The sequence below is a fragment of the Gadus morhua genome, chromosome 11, assembly GCF_902167405.1.
Source record: "Gadus morhua chromosome 11, gadMor3.0, whole genome shotgun sequence".
NCBI classification, from domain to species: Eukaryota; Metazoa; Chordata; class Actinopteri; order Gadiformes; family Gadidae; genus Gadus; species Gadus morhua.
Window position 1 is genome coordinate 27,462,152 of NC_044058.1, and position 14,735 is coordinate 27,476,886.

The 14,735-nt window shown below is 53.1% G+C and overlaps 1 protein-coding gene across 1 annotated transcript in view; it reads right to left on the bottom strand.

The window, feature by feature from the left end:
• Positions 1-14,735, bottom strand: part of LOC115554508 (tenascin-like) — a 50,798-nt gene that overhangs the window by 12,771 nt on the left and 23,292 nt on the right. Inside the window, 6 exon segments of the mRNA XM_030371282.1 lie at positions 832-1,101; positions 4,839-4,950; positions 4,952-5,115; positions 9,999-10,262; positions 10,658-10,747; positions 12,856-13,041. Coding sequence (XP_030227142.1) covers positions 832-1,101; positions 4,839-4,950; positions 4,952-5,115; positions 9,999-10,262; positions 10,658-10,747; positions 12,856-13,041 — 1,086 coding nt within the window.

The window sequence follows — 14,735 nt, forward strand, 5'->3', positions numbered from 1 at the left end:
GGACAACTGGACAGTGGACATGTCTGGCGTAACGGCAAGCTAATCTCCTGTGCTGCTCCTCTGATGTCCCCCCCCCCCCCCCCCCCGGTTGAAGCCCAGCAGCAGGGTGTGTGTGTGTGTGTTTATCAAGGTCCACCGATGAAGGGGCTGTTTGCTGATGAAGGTGAGGTTCATCGGGAGCAGACTCACACACACACACACAGAGGCGTCGGGAACGTGACAAGGCGCTCGCACACCAAGGTGCGCCCAGACAAACAAACAACAGCAGGTTCAGTGGCAGGCATGAGACAGCCCCTCATCAAATATTCATGAGTTTGGCAGGAGCCTCTATTAAAACGGCTTAATACTTTTCTTCTTTTCCTTTTCTTTTGTTTTTTTTTTAGCTGCTTTCCACGGCGGTAAACGCTTTGGACAAATAACAACTCTGTTACGAGGTTAGGTCACACACAAAGAGAGGAATTCACCAAAGAGGAAAGAGACGGTGGCGAGCGCATCGACTCGTGTTCCACGCTGCTCACTGCAGCTGCCACATCATCAAACGGCAGCTAGGAGCGAACGGCACACAGACAGACACACAGGGGCGTAGAGTTAGCACGTCCGGAGTGAGTTCTTCCCGCTCAGACCGGGCATGGGGAGGTGTCCACTTGAGGCCGACATACAGACAGACAGACAGACAGACAGACAGACAGACAGACAGACAGACAGACAGACAGACAGACAGACAGACAGACAGAGACGAGGTTGAAACTTCGGGGGGAGTGGAGTTAGTACGTCCGGAGGCGGCCGTGAGTCCTCGCCCTCAGACCCCCCCGTGAGGCCGCGTGGGCGTACCTGTCTGCGCCACGGCGGTGAGCGACTTGGAGCGCCGCCCGGCGACCAGACCGAACAGCTCGATCTCGTACTCGGTGTCCTCCCTGAGGTCCGGGAAGGCGGCCCTCCGGTCCTCGCCGGCCAGGACGCGTTCCTGCGGGCCGCTCAGCCCCACGCCGCGCACCATGGCCACGAAGGTGTCGAAGGAGTCCTCCTCCGCCTCCCAGGTCAGGGTGAACCGGTCCGGGCCCACCTCCGTCACGAGGAGGGACTGGACCTCGGGCTCAGACTCTGATTGGGGGAGGGGAAGGTGTTTGTTTCTCTTTGGTTTGTCGTGAAGGTAAAGATGGAAGCATCTAGAAGAAGACTTTCAGGGAACAAGTTCCGGGTTCTGCGGATGAAGATGATCCACGCAGACGTGTGAAGGAAGCGAGAGTGTGTGTGTGTGTGTGTGACAGGCGTGTTAGTGTGATGAGAGGAGCCCCAGAAACCCAGATGAACACGCTCGGGTTACATGGAGAGTGATGTGTGCTGCGGCAGGGTTAGCCCCGTGGTAAGAGAACCGTTTTTCTACGGGTAGAAAACACACAGTGGGAGAATCGCCCACGCTGGAACCTCCGTCTAGAAACATGACGGCGGAGCGTGGCAGGCTGCCGCGGGGGAACGTTCAAGGGAATTCAGAGGAAGGATGGTTTTGCGATATAGTAATTGCTTCTGCTGTCAACAGCAGCACCTAAATATAGCCGACGCAGATGTCTCAACGCGCGCGCGCGCTTGAGTGCGGACACGTGTGTGTATGTGTACGCGGTACAGTAAAGGCTGGTGCTGGGAACCAACCAGTCAGAAACAGACGCCACTAATGGCTATAGGAGGCAGCAGGATCCTTCCAGCTGCCGAGATGAAGCCGTTCCTCGGAGGAGACGTGTCAGACGTCCTCTCTCGCCGGCGCTAATTAGCCAGAGAAACCTCTGCTATCAGCACGCACACGGATACATATAGGCACATATATCCATATATGTGTATTTATATAGATGTGTGTTTATACATGTGGGCCGCAGTGCTCCTCCACAGTGGCTGGTGGGAGCCTCTCTGCCGGGGCGGGGGGCAGCAGCCTGGGTGAACCCAGAGCCGCTGCTCATTAAAACCCATCACCCAGCGCGGGGGTCCCGCAGGTCCCGGAGCCCCCCTGAACCCGCCCGCCCTCCTTTCAGATGATCTGGGGGGCGAGGAGGCTCGCGTTTGTGGGGAAGAAGAAGAAGAAGTGATGGAAATGAGAAGCAGGGGCAGACAAATCCCACCGAGCTGCCACTCTTCATTAGCCACCGGGGGGTGGGGGGGGGATAGCTGGCGTCGTTGTGGAGAGGGGGAGGGGGGCTAGTCCATCACAGGGGCTAACATATGCTAGCTGGCTACTAGGTTCTCGTCCACCTAGCCACCGCTCTGCCTCCTTCAGACCTGCAGAGCTCCCGCTCCCTCACAAAGAGGAGTCTGTTACCAGAGGAGCTACGAGGCGCCGGCGGCTAACCCCGCTGAAACGGTGAGGCAGCGGGACCCCCGTTACCCAGGGTCCCGGCCCTGCCAGGGATAATAACACACAGGCAGCCGCGTGTGTTACCGTAAACTACATCCCCTCGGCCTCAGCCGATCTTGGTCTGGCCGCCCTCCGAAATATAAACGGGCTCCAGTCATTTTTTGGTAAAAGAAATTGTTAACAACGTTTTATTGTTTCTGCATTTTTCATCCCGCACCGCCAGCGGGTTTGGTTTCACGGTAATGTCTTCCGTTCAGTTCGATGGTTCGCGAAAAACAATCAAATTAGCGGGGCGCCCGTATGGGGGTGTTTAATGGTCTGGCTAATGCTAATATAAGAAACGCTAAGATGTTTTTCCACCAGCTATTAGCATGCGGACAATGGGTCAGCTTGAGCGTATGCCATATTCCGCCGGGCCTGGACAGCCCTTGGCACGGCGGGCATGGAGCCCAGGGGCAGACACAGCGCCTGGGAATGAAGTCTGGGGTCAAGGAGGAGGCTGGGGCACCCCGGCAGAAAGGAGCCCCCACACACAGGGACACTAGCCCCAGGGCTTGTTGTCTTCCATTTCCCTTCTGTCAAGCCTCCTATCTTTTTGTTTCCTTCTCCTACTCCTTTTCTGACAATCCTCCCATTGTGTTCCCTTCTCTTTCTTCTCCATCCTTTGTTTCGTTCCCTCTTTCTTTTGAGTCAATGCCTCCATCTTTCCTTCTCTTTCTTTCTCTTTTGTATGTCAATGCTTCTATTGTTCCCTTCCTTTCTCCCTTTTGCTTTACTTCTTTTTTACTTCTCGTTCTTTTCTCTAAATGCCTCTCCATCTCACTTTTCTGTCAATACCTCTAACTCTTTCTGTCTCTCTTTTTCTCTAGCCTTTTCATGTCTTTCAGTCTCTCTTTTCTGTCAATGTCTCTCTATCTTTCCCTGTCTCTCTTTTCTGTCAATGCCTCTCTAACACATTCTGTCTCTCTTATCTGTCAATGCCTCCATCTCTTTCCGACTCTCTTTTCTGCCAAAGCCTCTCCATCTCTTCCTGGCTCTCTTTTCTCTCTATGCCTCTATATCTCTTTCCGTCAATAGGTCTCTATCTCTTTCCTTCTCTCTTTACTGTCTAGGCCTCTATCTCTTTCTGTCAATAGGTCTCTATCTATTTATGTCCCTCTTTTCTTCCAATGCCTCAATCTCCCTCTTTTTCTCTGTCAGTCCTCCTATCTTCCACTGATGTTTGGACCAATCAATCAGCTGAGCTGATACAAAGAGCACATGAGTAATGTACGGAGAGGTCCGTAACTCTCTCGTTAGTGGCTTAACGTCCACAGAGAGTACCCATCGTGTTCATGATGTATTTACAGTGTACTTGACAACACTAATAAAAACCTTCTGATGGCAGAGCCATGCCCGGGTATCAGGTGTCCCTTGGGTGCCCAGTTGCCATTATATACACCTGCTGTGCACTTCATATCAGCTCCTAAATCTGCTGTAATTATGGTGATTTGTGCGTTTGCAGGCAGGTTATTTACCACACCTGGATCCACACACACACACACACACACACACACACATACACACACACACACACACACACACACACACACACACACACACACACACACACACACACACACACACACACACAAACACAAACACAAACACACACACACACACACACACACCCACCAGGTGTGGTTTATCGCTGGATTCTAGCGGGCAGATTGACAGCTCCTTTGGATAAGCAGCAGCTTTAGTACAGGGAAACATGAAGACTGCAGGTGTTGTGTTGGGCAGTTAGATCCCTTCTCTATCCAGGGTTGGCAGAGAGGGATATGCACCCGGGAGGAGGTGTTGCTGAGGGGGGGGGGGGGTCTTTGTTTGCAGAAGCTTAAGGGAGAACAGAGTGTTGTGTGGAGGATTGTGTTGAGCAGAGTAGTAGTAGCGGGTGTACAGGAAGCAGAAGCTGTGGTTGTAAAAAGGTCTGCGTCGAGCGGGCGAGTTGATACGCACTCACACAATGGGAGGTGAGATGTGTCGGCTGAGAGCCGGTGCCGTGTTGTGTTTACATGAATAGGTGCCGTGCCCCGGTCTCTTAACAACCAACCGATGCCTTGAGTCTGGGTTTCAGAGGGATTACGTCTTGGACAGAGGCACTTTCTGACCGTTGTTTGCGCTTCAATGGAAAACAAATGAATGAGGCTGCTGGGTAATTAATGAGGAATAACCACCAATAGATAATCCACTTTTAGATTTCAATAAATTACCATTTGCAGCTTTTAGTAAACTCCCTTTGAACGGGGAGTTTATGAAGATGAAGGTTAGTAGTAAAAGCTCCGAGGCGAGAAAGAACAAAATGAAGAAGAAGATAAAGTGTTCAGGCTCCACGCCGAGAGAGGGACGGTTGGAGGAAGATCGGGTCGAGACGGAGATTGAGGCGTTGGCCGGAGGAGCGGTCAGTCACAGAGAACAAGACGTAGACCCCGCCTGGTGCCTCCGTCGCTGCCGGTACCTGTGATGGTGTCGGCGTGGACGGGCTCCATCTGGGCGCCGCGCCACACGCCGTAGACGTTGGCTCGGTACCAGGTGACGGGCGACAGCCCCGTGACCGCCAGGCTGCGGGCCGTCACCGGCGACCGTGTGGTTGCGCCACTCGGCGCCCGTCTCGGCGTCCGTCACCTCCACCAGGAAGCCCTCGAAGGCGCCGTCGTCGGCGCGCCAGGACAGCGTGAAGCCGTCCCATGTGACCTCGCTCACCGTGACCTCCGTCACCACGGGCTTTTCCTCCTCTGATGGGGGGGGGGGGGGGGGGGGGGGGAGCGGCGGCAAGACACACGGCACGCACGCCACGTTACACGCATGTGCATGTAGGTAGACACATACACAGACACTAGCACTCGTGCATGAAAACACACACAAACGCACACACTACCACACACTCACGCACACACAAGCACGCACTGACACGCACATGCATTGACACGCGTGAACACAGATACATGAAAAAATATAAATGAGACATACAATTGAATAAAAGAAGAACAGGTCTTTCTCAGGCACACCGGTGTTCTGAATGCTGCAGATTGTCTGATAACGGACACCGAAGTCAGCTCTTGCTTAGCCGCTGTGTAAATCTCACAGACACAATCCTCATTATCAGCTAAGAATTCACTGACAAGAGGAAGGAAGACGACGAGACGAAGAGCTTGACATTCATCGTATATCATTAGCATTTCCGCCGATTCCCTTTTTGCGATCACACGAGTGGATCTTGAATGTTGTGTAGAGTGGAAATATTCCTTCATTTCCACTATAAAGGCGCGGGGTGAACAGGCGGTCGAAGCCTGTAGCCACTGTCTTGTAGTGTGAAGGCGGTGTGACAGAAAAGAGACAGACTGAAGAGCCTCCGAGGGCGGGACAGAGCGAGAGAGGCTGGCGGATGCAGCGTGATTTAATGGCCTTGGATGAGCCATTAAAGATTAGTTTGAAGGCGCAGTGTAGCCCGTCTGTCCGACAGGAGTACATCGCTTTGTTCAAACCCTGAAGCCATACACCGTGCACAGAGCTCCGTCACACCAGCACGGCGCCTGGGACGTGAGCAGGGAGAGGAAAGCGGCGAAGAAAGAGGATGAGCGAAGGCGTCTCAGTGAGGGAGAAACGTGCAGAGAATGGAACTCTCAGAGTTCTGACCCAAGAACTCAGCGTGGTTTGTTGTGATCGCTCCGTAAAGCGTTATCTTGGAGCGCAGGCTGACAGCACCCCTGTAGGCGATCAGGAAGGTAAGTTGAAGAGGTTGGAAAGAATAGTGGATGTGTTCTCTTCAATGTAGCATCCCAGCATCAGCATTCTACCTCACACACACATACCTGGGCGGCAAGTGGCTCAGGAGGTAGAGCGGGTTAACCAGAAGGTTGCTAGAATGATTCTCCGGCTCCTCCGAGTATCGAGGTGTCTTTGAGCAAGACAAGACACCTAACCCTAACTGCTCCTGATGAGCTGGCTGTTGCCTTGCATGGTTGACACCGCCGTCGGTGTGTGAATGTGTGCATGGGTGAATATTGTACAGCGCTTTGAGTGCCCACTGTGAGTTCAGCTACGTGTTCCTAAACGACACGTAGCTGAACTCACCATACATCTTTTTTGGAAAAAAGAATCGACTCTAAGATGACTAAATAGCCTGTAATAATCGTCGGCCACAAGAAACAGCTTTTGGCCTCCGACGATCGGAGACTCAGTGATCTGTAGTAAAGCAGCGTGTAGACCATGTGTTTACAGCACCACCCGAGTCTATGAGAGGAGAAATCTTGTCCCTTTAATCCACGGAGGAAGCAGCCGGTGTGTTCTCCCGTTGATTGAGTGGTAAGATTAGAAGCCATCGCTGAGCACCATGCTCTGCCCAGCGAACGGTGGACCCAAACACATGCTGCCACATGCAGCTCCATCCGTGCTTCATACTCCTCTCCTGTGAGTGTTTGTCCTCACAAGCCATGTCAAGTCACCCACTACTGGCGCCACTCAAAACCGTACCGCGTGTCACAAACACGCAACCTGTTGCTGCTTACTGCCTCATTTGAATCATATCAAATCAATCAATTCAGTGCTGAGTGAGCAGCGCTCAGTGTTGAGGGTTCCTGATGTTTGGCTTGGCTTGTGTGGCGGGTGGTGACAGCTCAACAATGGAGATCTGCGTTGGTCATTGGTGGTTCGCCAGCGACCATCATTCAAAACATCTTGACTCTTCTTCAGGCACCAAGCCTGTCTCTGTGATGGGAGACCCTCTTCCGCCAAACCACCGGCCCCCTGAATGGACTGACCCTCGGCTATATGGTTATATGGTTCTCATCTGCTTCAGATTCCTTCATATTGCTGAGTGTGAAGAACACCATGTGAGTGAAGAGAAGCGATGGCTGAGGGAGGTTGGATTCCCCATTCGAGGAGTTCTCAGAGACAGCTTGGACCAGTTCTGTCCTTGTTATCCTATCACAGCCCGTGACTATCAGCCAGGACGAGAGGACCAGAGTCCCCCCCCGAACCATCTCCCCATACCCCCCCCCCATCTCACCCCGGACCCATGTCTCACCCCCCCCCCCCCCCCCCTCCATCCCATCTTACCTCAACCGGCCTCATCCACCCCTGAATAAACCTGGGTGTTTCCGCTGCGTGTGTGTATGTGTGGTGTGCTTGTGTTTGCAGTGCATGTGCGTGTACGTGTGTGTGTGTGTGTGTGTGTGTGTGTGTGTGTGTGTGTGTGTGTGTGTGTGTGTGTGTGTGTGTGTGTGTGTGTGTGTGTGTGTGTGTGTGTGCGTGTGTGTGCGTGTGTCTATGATGATAAACGGGCGTGGCCGTGGATTAAGGGGAGCCGGTGATTCCGGAGACAATGTTTCCACACGGCCCCCAGCATGGGGCCCTTTATCTCCAGGGGCCCAACAGTTCATCACGGTCAAATCACACAAAGGACGGATCACCCCCAGCAATTAGCACATCAATGAGCGCCGTGTACGGCACACACACACACGCACACACACACACACACACACACACACACACACACACACACACACACACACACACACACACACACACACACACACACGCACACACACAATCACCTTTCTAGCCAAGTTTGTGCTTTCTCTACCGCTCCCTCTCTCTCTCTCTCTCCAAAGCATGCTCTCTATCTCTGTTTCTCTCCCTCTCTTTTTCCTTGTGAGCTCTCAATAACGCTCTCTCTCTCTCCCTCTCTCTCTCCCTCTCTCCCTCTCTCTCTCTCTCTCTCTCTCTCTCTCTCTCTCTCTCTCTCCCTCTCTCCCTCTCTCCCCCTCTCTCTCTCTCTCTCTCTCTCTCTCTCTCTCCCTCTCTCTCTCTCTCTCTCTCTCTCTCTCTCTCTCTCTCTCTCCCTCTCTCCCTCTCTCCCCCTCTCTCTCTCTCTCTCTCTCTCTCTCTCTCTCTCTCTCTCTCTCTCTCTCTCTCTCTCTCTCTCTCTCTCTCTCTCGTTGACACCAATGCACACACACACACACACACACACACACGCAAACACACAAACACACACACACACACACACACACAAACGCCACATCGTCACACAGAGCCATCGCACAAATACACCTGTGTGTATTGAGTCCTTTGAGTGCCAACACAAACACACACACACTCACATACACAAGCACACACACATACACAAATGCACACACACCCACGTACACACAGAAAGCCTTTTTGTGCCTTTGTGTCAAAATGCAAAAAGCAACAAAAGACCGTTATTCAAACCGGCAAAACGATGGCAAAAAAACTGCTTCTCCTTCGTGCAGAAATGGTTTCTGCCCCCGGCCGTGCGGTTAATGGGTGAGTTACATAACTCCAACGTTTTCCTCTGAGATGTTTGGTTTGGACTCACTCCGACCGCAGTCAGAGACATGTCCCCATCATCTCAATGGTGTTTCATGGAGAAGGGGGGTAAAACAAATCCATCCAGTGCATGGGGTCTTGGGGGGTAAGGGCAAGAGACAGAGAGACTCAGTGAGAGACACTAACAATGAGTTTGCTTCATTCCCTGGTTTGGCCCTCTGCTGCCAGTCTAATCAAGCAGAAGAAAACCTGTGGTTAATAAAGAAGGCACTTACAGCCCTCGCACAACAACACCAAACACTAGGCTATGGAGTAGGACGAAATACAGTCAGGATTAGGGGCTGATTCGGTCCTTCTGTTGTGAATCAAGTATTTATTGGAGTGAAAATGCATCGAGCATGACAGGACTTTCTCCAAAACCATCCTGTTGCAAATCGGATTCCAACAGAAAACAGTCTGCCAATACCCAAAATTACCCAGCTAAATATACGCTCAGACACGGAAACCTAAAACCCTAACTCATAACTAATAACACTAAAGACTAAATGTCCGTTAGTCATAATATAAGCCTATATTTATTTGGTGTGATGTCTTATATTTTGACCCTTATTTTCTATTCACTTGTGCACTGTTGCCAATAGCGACTGCCGCTTGCGGTTCTCCTCTATTGAATGGCATGCTATTGTACGTATCAAACCTTCATTTAGGTAGGAACCGCTTGAAGCTAGGCAGCAGTAGCTCAGTACAATCTCCCTTCTGTGAATGCTGCTATGGCGATAGACTTGGATAACGTTGAGGCTTCGAGTCCCCAAACCCCCGGCCCCGCCTTCATAAAGGCCTTCAGGCTGTGTTCAGTCTGGGGCTGCAGGGAGGGCTGCCGGCCCCCCCCTTCAGTGGGGCTTCACCAAGCGGAGGACAGGTGTGTCGCATCAACGCTTCATCAGCAGGTGACCAGGGTAACCCTGACAGCCAATCAGAGGTGATGCATGCGATAGCATGTGTTCTACCTGGAGAGGGATTCACCTGTAGCAGACCAGCGGGGGTGGGGAGGGGCGGAGCTAGTGGTGGGGGGGTGGAGCCCTGACCTGTGGGGGCGGAGACTGTGGGGGGGGAGGGGAGGAGCCCTGACCTCTGGGGGCGGGGACTGTTGTGGGAGAGGGGTGGAGCCCTGACCTGTGGGGGCGGAGACTGTTGTGGGAGAGGGGTGGAGCCCTGACCTGTGGGGGCGGAGACAGTGGGGGGAGGAGCCCTGACCTGTGGGGGCGGAGCCAGGGGGGCGGGACACTGACCTGTGGGGGCGGAGTCAGGGGGGCGGGGCACTGACCTGTGGGGGCGGAGACGGTGGTGGGCGTGCTGGTGCGCCGGCCCCTCTCGGCGGCGATGCTGATGGTGTACAGCGTCCCGGGGCTCAGGCCCCTCAGGGTGTGGGTGTCGGCGCTGCCGGGCACCGTCACCTCCGCCTTGTGGCCGTCGGGGGACACGCGCACCAGCCTGTAGGCGTCCAGCTTGGCCATGGGCCGCCTCCACTCCAGGGACATGGTGGTCTCCGTCACCCCCACCACGCGCAGGTCCCCGGGGGCGTCCAGGGCTGATGGAGGGGGGAGGAGGGGTGGAGGGGGGAGGGGTGGAGGGTTGAGGCGGTGGGGGGTGAGGAGTCGGGGGACAAGTTATAATTGATCAAATAATTGTATTTGATAGTCAATAGTGTGAAGGTAATGGACTGCATTTATACGGCGCTTTCCTAACGAGTGGCCACTCAAATTGCTTTACAATATTGCCTAACATTCACCCATTCACGCAGACATTCACACACCGATGGCGGTCGGGAGCAGTCAGGGTGAGGCGTCTCGCTCAGGGAGACACCTCGACACTCAGCTAGGAGCAGCCGGGGATCGAACTAGCAACCTCCCGGTCACCAGCCGACCCGCTCTCCCTCCTGAGCCACATGCCGCCCGTCACCAAGGGGAGCTTGGGAGGACTCACCTGTGACGGCGTTGGTGGTGGTGGGCGAGCTCTCGCGCTCCTCCTTCACGGCGGTGACCCCCATACCGTACTCGGTGCCCGGTCTCAGGCCTGGAGGGACGAGCACAGCCTGGGCTTAGTTTGGGGAAAATGTCTTGAACTGAACTCCTGGCCGCAAAGCCCCCTGCACCCAGAACCTCTCTGTTCAGAACAGCTCCCAAACCTTTTTGCAATGGCTGCCAAAATCCTTTAACCTAAAAAATAAAGTCAAGTATAATGAAAACATTTAAAAAGCATATGAATCACTTCATTTATATTCTTTTTAAAACTTTTTTTATTATGCTTCATCAGCATCAGTTGTTGGTCATCATACTTTTGTAGCATCTTATCCTAGCTACCTTTGTTGTGTACGGGGAATGGGTTAACCAAGTGATTGATTGTTAGTGCTTGGCACTTGGTTCTATGAACATCTTTACTGTGCAGACAGCGTCTCTTTCTTCTGCCAAATGTACCTATTGTAAGACGCTTTGGATAAAAGCGGCTGCTAAATGCCCTGAATGTAAAATGGAAATGTAATCCTAATTTTACCCTCCTATGGTTGTTGTTTCTCTTTCTAAAAGGGCTTTGAGTATCGTGAAAAGCGCTCGATTGCCGTCATTCAGTCCGCAGTTCAACATAACAAGAGTTTAAACTCTGTGTTGTTCCCAGGCGAGGGTCCCTGCAGCCCTCCCCTCTCTGACGTGAGAACCAGACACCTCAACAGAGGGCTCCCCTCTTCCCTTTGTGGGGCCGGCCGGCCGCGAGGAGCTAATGGGGTTCCGCGGGACGTGTATTTGCATTGATGGATCTGAAGGACCCTCCAGTCTGACTCTAAACGACAACCCCTGTATGATACGGGCCGGGCCCGGGGGTTTCGGGGGCGGTTTGGGGGGGTTCTCGCGGTCCGATCGCCTCCTAATTCCCTCATCCCATCCCCTGGAGGTCAATGTGCAGAGTCCTGTAGCATGAAATTACACCCAAAACACCCAGGGAGCCTATTATCAATAAAAGCTAGAAGCGTGAAGGCAATTACAGATAATAACTATGTAAGAGGCCTGCTGGGGGGGGGGGGGGGGGGGGGGGGGAGGTGCTAGTGCTGGGTGGGGGTGGATGTAGAGGGGAAGGGAGGAGGTGGTGGTGGTGGTGGGGGTGATGTAGTGGGGAACGGGGGAGGAGGTGGTGGTGCTGGGGGTGATGTAGTGGGGAACGGGGGAGGAGGTGGTGGTGCTGGGGGTGATGTATTGGGGAAGGGGGGAGGAGGTGGTGGTGGTGGGGGTGGATGTAGTGTGAAGGGGGGAGGAGGTGGAGGGAGGGGGTGATGTAGTGAGGGAGGGGGAGGAGGAGGTGGGGGAGTTGGTAGGTGGTGATGGATAAAGTAGGGGAGGGGGAGGAGATGGTGGTGGGGTGGGGGTTTGAGGATGCGGGGGGGGTGGCGGTGGATGAAGGGAGGGAGGGGGAGGGGGAGGTGGTGGGGGAGGCGGTTGTGGATGACATAGTTCTTTATTTCCATGTTGGGACGGCCCATCCAAGGACAAAGAAGGAGGTTTTCACAAAGACAGCGTGTCTCTTTTTGTTGCTGGGATGTTCGGAGTCTTGTTGTGGATGAATTGGCTTCACACAAGGCTGGCTCTCTATCCAGAAAACTCACCGAACTGGACTCATAAGGAGAGCGAGGAAATACAACCTGGTTCTCTCACATGACCCAGATATCGGTGAAAAAAGTGTATCATTAGTGAAACTATTTTTATACTTTTGTGGGGCAGTAAGAAAATTAACTTTGTCTGTGTGTATTACCTGTTATTCTGGCCAAAGTGTGTAGGTGCATGTGTGTTTTTATCAGTGTGTGTGTTTTCATCTGTGTGTGTATTTGTGTGCGTGTGTGTGCGTGCGTGTGTGTGTGTGTATGTGTGTGTGTGTGTGTGTGAGTGAGTGAGTGAGTGAGTGTGTGTCTGATAGTGTGCATGTGCATGCGTGCGTGCATGCATGTGTGTGTGCGTGTGTGTGTGAGTGTGTGTGTGTGTGTGTGTGTGTGTGTGTGATAATGTGAGTGAGTGTTTGAGTGAGTGAGTGAGTGAGTGAGTGAGTGAGTGAGTGAGTGAGTGAGTGAGTGAGTGGGTATCTGATAGTGTGTATGTGTGTGCGTGTGTGAGCGTGTGTGTGTGCGTGCGTGCGTGTGTTACCTGTGATCTTGGCCCGGGTGTTGGCTCCGGCGCCGGGGGGGAACAGCAGCTCTCCGTGCTCGCCCCCTGACAGCGTGCCGTACTTGATGCGGTAGTTGTCCACTGGGGCGGCGCTGTTCCTCCACTCCAACGTGAGGCTCTCGTCCGTCACCTCCAGGGTCTGAAGGTCCTTAGGCGCGTCCAGGTCTAGGGGGGCACAGAGGGGGTCAGAGACACCAGTCTAGGGGGTCACACACAGAGGGGCCCAGAGACACCAGGCATGGTCTCTCTGGGTCTAGGGGGGCACAGAGGGGATCAGAGACACCAGTCTAGGGGGTCACACACAGAGGGGTCCAGAGACACCAGGCATGGTCTCTCTGGGTCCAGGTCTCGGGGGCACAGAGGGGGTCAGAGACAGCAGGAACACCATACATGGTCGCTCTGCATCACGATGAGGCCGCGTGAAGTTGGCAAACGGAATAGTACATTCAGAATTGTCAATCAATCAAGACAATCGAATGTCTATCGTTCAATTGAACGATGGCAGAAAACAGTCAAATAGTAAAATGGTCGTCATTCCCAGGTGAGTGGGGACGGTTGAAGAGCATTCGCCGTAGAGCATTGAAGCCTATTTGCTTCTTTATCTTGGACAGGGGTGGAGCCATGGGACACATTCTCACAGCTACCCCCCCCCCCCCCCACACACACACACACACATACACAAACATACACACACGTACACAGACACATGCAGATCAGCATGGGGTCGTCCCTCATAAACAAACAGTAACCCATAAAGAGTGTGTGGTCCGGACCCCCAGCGGTGTCACAGACCACCCTTAGAGAATCACCAGCCCGTAGCTCTCCCTTCACCCACATCTACCCCTAAAGCCACGCCTCTCTGTCGACGTTAATAGAGGAATCGCTTCTCCTCAACACAGCTGAGAAAACGCTGACGTTGCGTCAGGTCTATTTTTCACATACATTTTTTAATGGGCTTTTCACGCCTCATAGACCGGGCCGAGAAGCCAGACAGGGAAGTGGGTTTAAGATCGAGAAGGAACAACGTGTAGCATTGGACCGCGGATCGTAATGAAGCCTGGGTCTCTCCCTGGGGGGGGGTTGCCCACCTGGTGAGCCCACTAGCAGGCTGAGCCACCAAGACGCCTAGAGTATCTTACCCCAGCGTTCTTTGTTGTCTACGGGGAAGGGGTTAACCTAGTGATTGTTAGTGCTTGGCACTTGGTTATTTGAGCGTCCTCAGTGTAACGATAGAGATATTACGTTGTTTCTCTTTCTTCTGAGAAATGTAATAATTGTAAGTCGCTTTGGATAAAAGTGTCTGCTAAACACCCTAAATATAAACGTAAATGCAGAGAAGAGTGTTGTGCAGGTCTGAAAGCACACAGTGTAAGAATAGACAGTTAACCACTGAGGCCTCCTCCTCCTCCTCCCATCGTCTCCTGAAGACATTACAAAGAACAGGGGAGCGGAGGACACCTGTCGCCCCTGCCACGAAGCGAGGCTCGGGAACCCAGTCATTTTTATTTACTTAATTACATCCACAGTCGCGCTGGGATCAGCCAGCTCTCGTCTAAACCCCAGGGAAGTGGAAGACACTCTGTGACTGTAACCCTCTGTAATTAAAGGAGGAGAAAGGCTCCCGAGCAGAAAATAAACCTTCAGCATACCAGAGCAAGGCGGCAGGTGTGTGGAGGGCTGTTTTATGACCGCTTTCCTACGGGAACTAGCAGATGACGGCAGTATAGTTCAGTCAGTCAGATTGAGTTCAGTCACTGTGAGATCCAATCACCGTGGTCACCAACCACATTTTCAGTCCATCACACCCGAGGCACAGACTGTAGCTGATACAGGACGTACTGTAAAGTTACCCGTCTCTA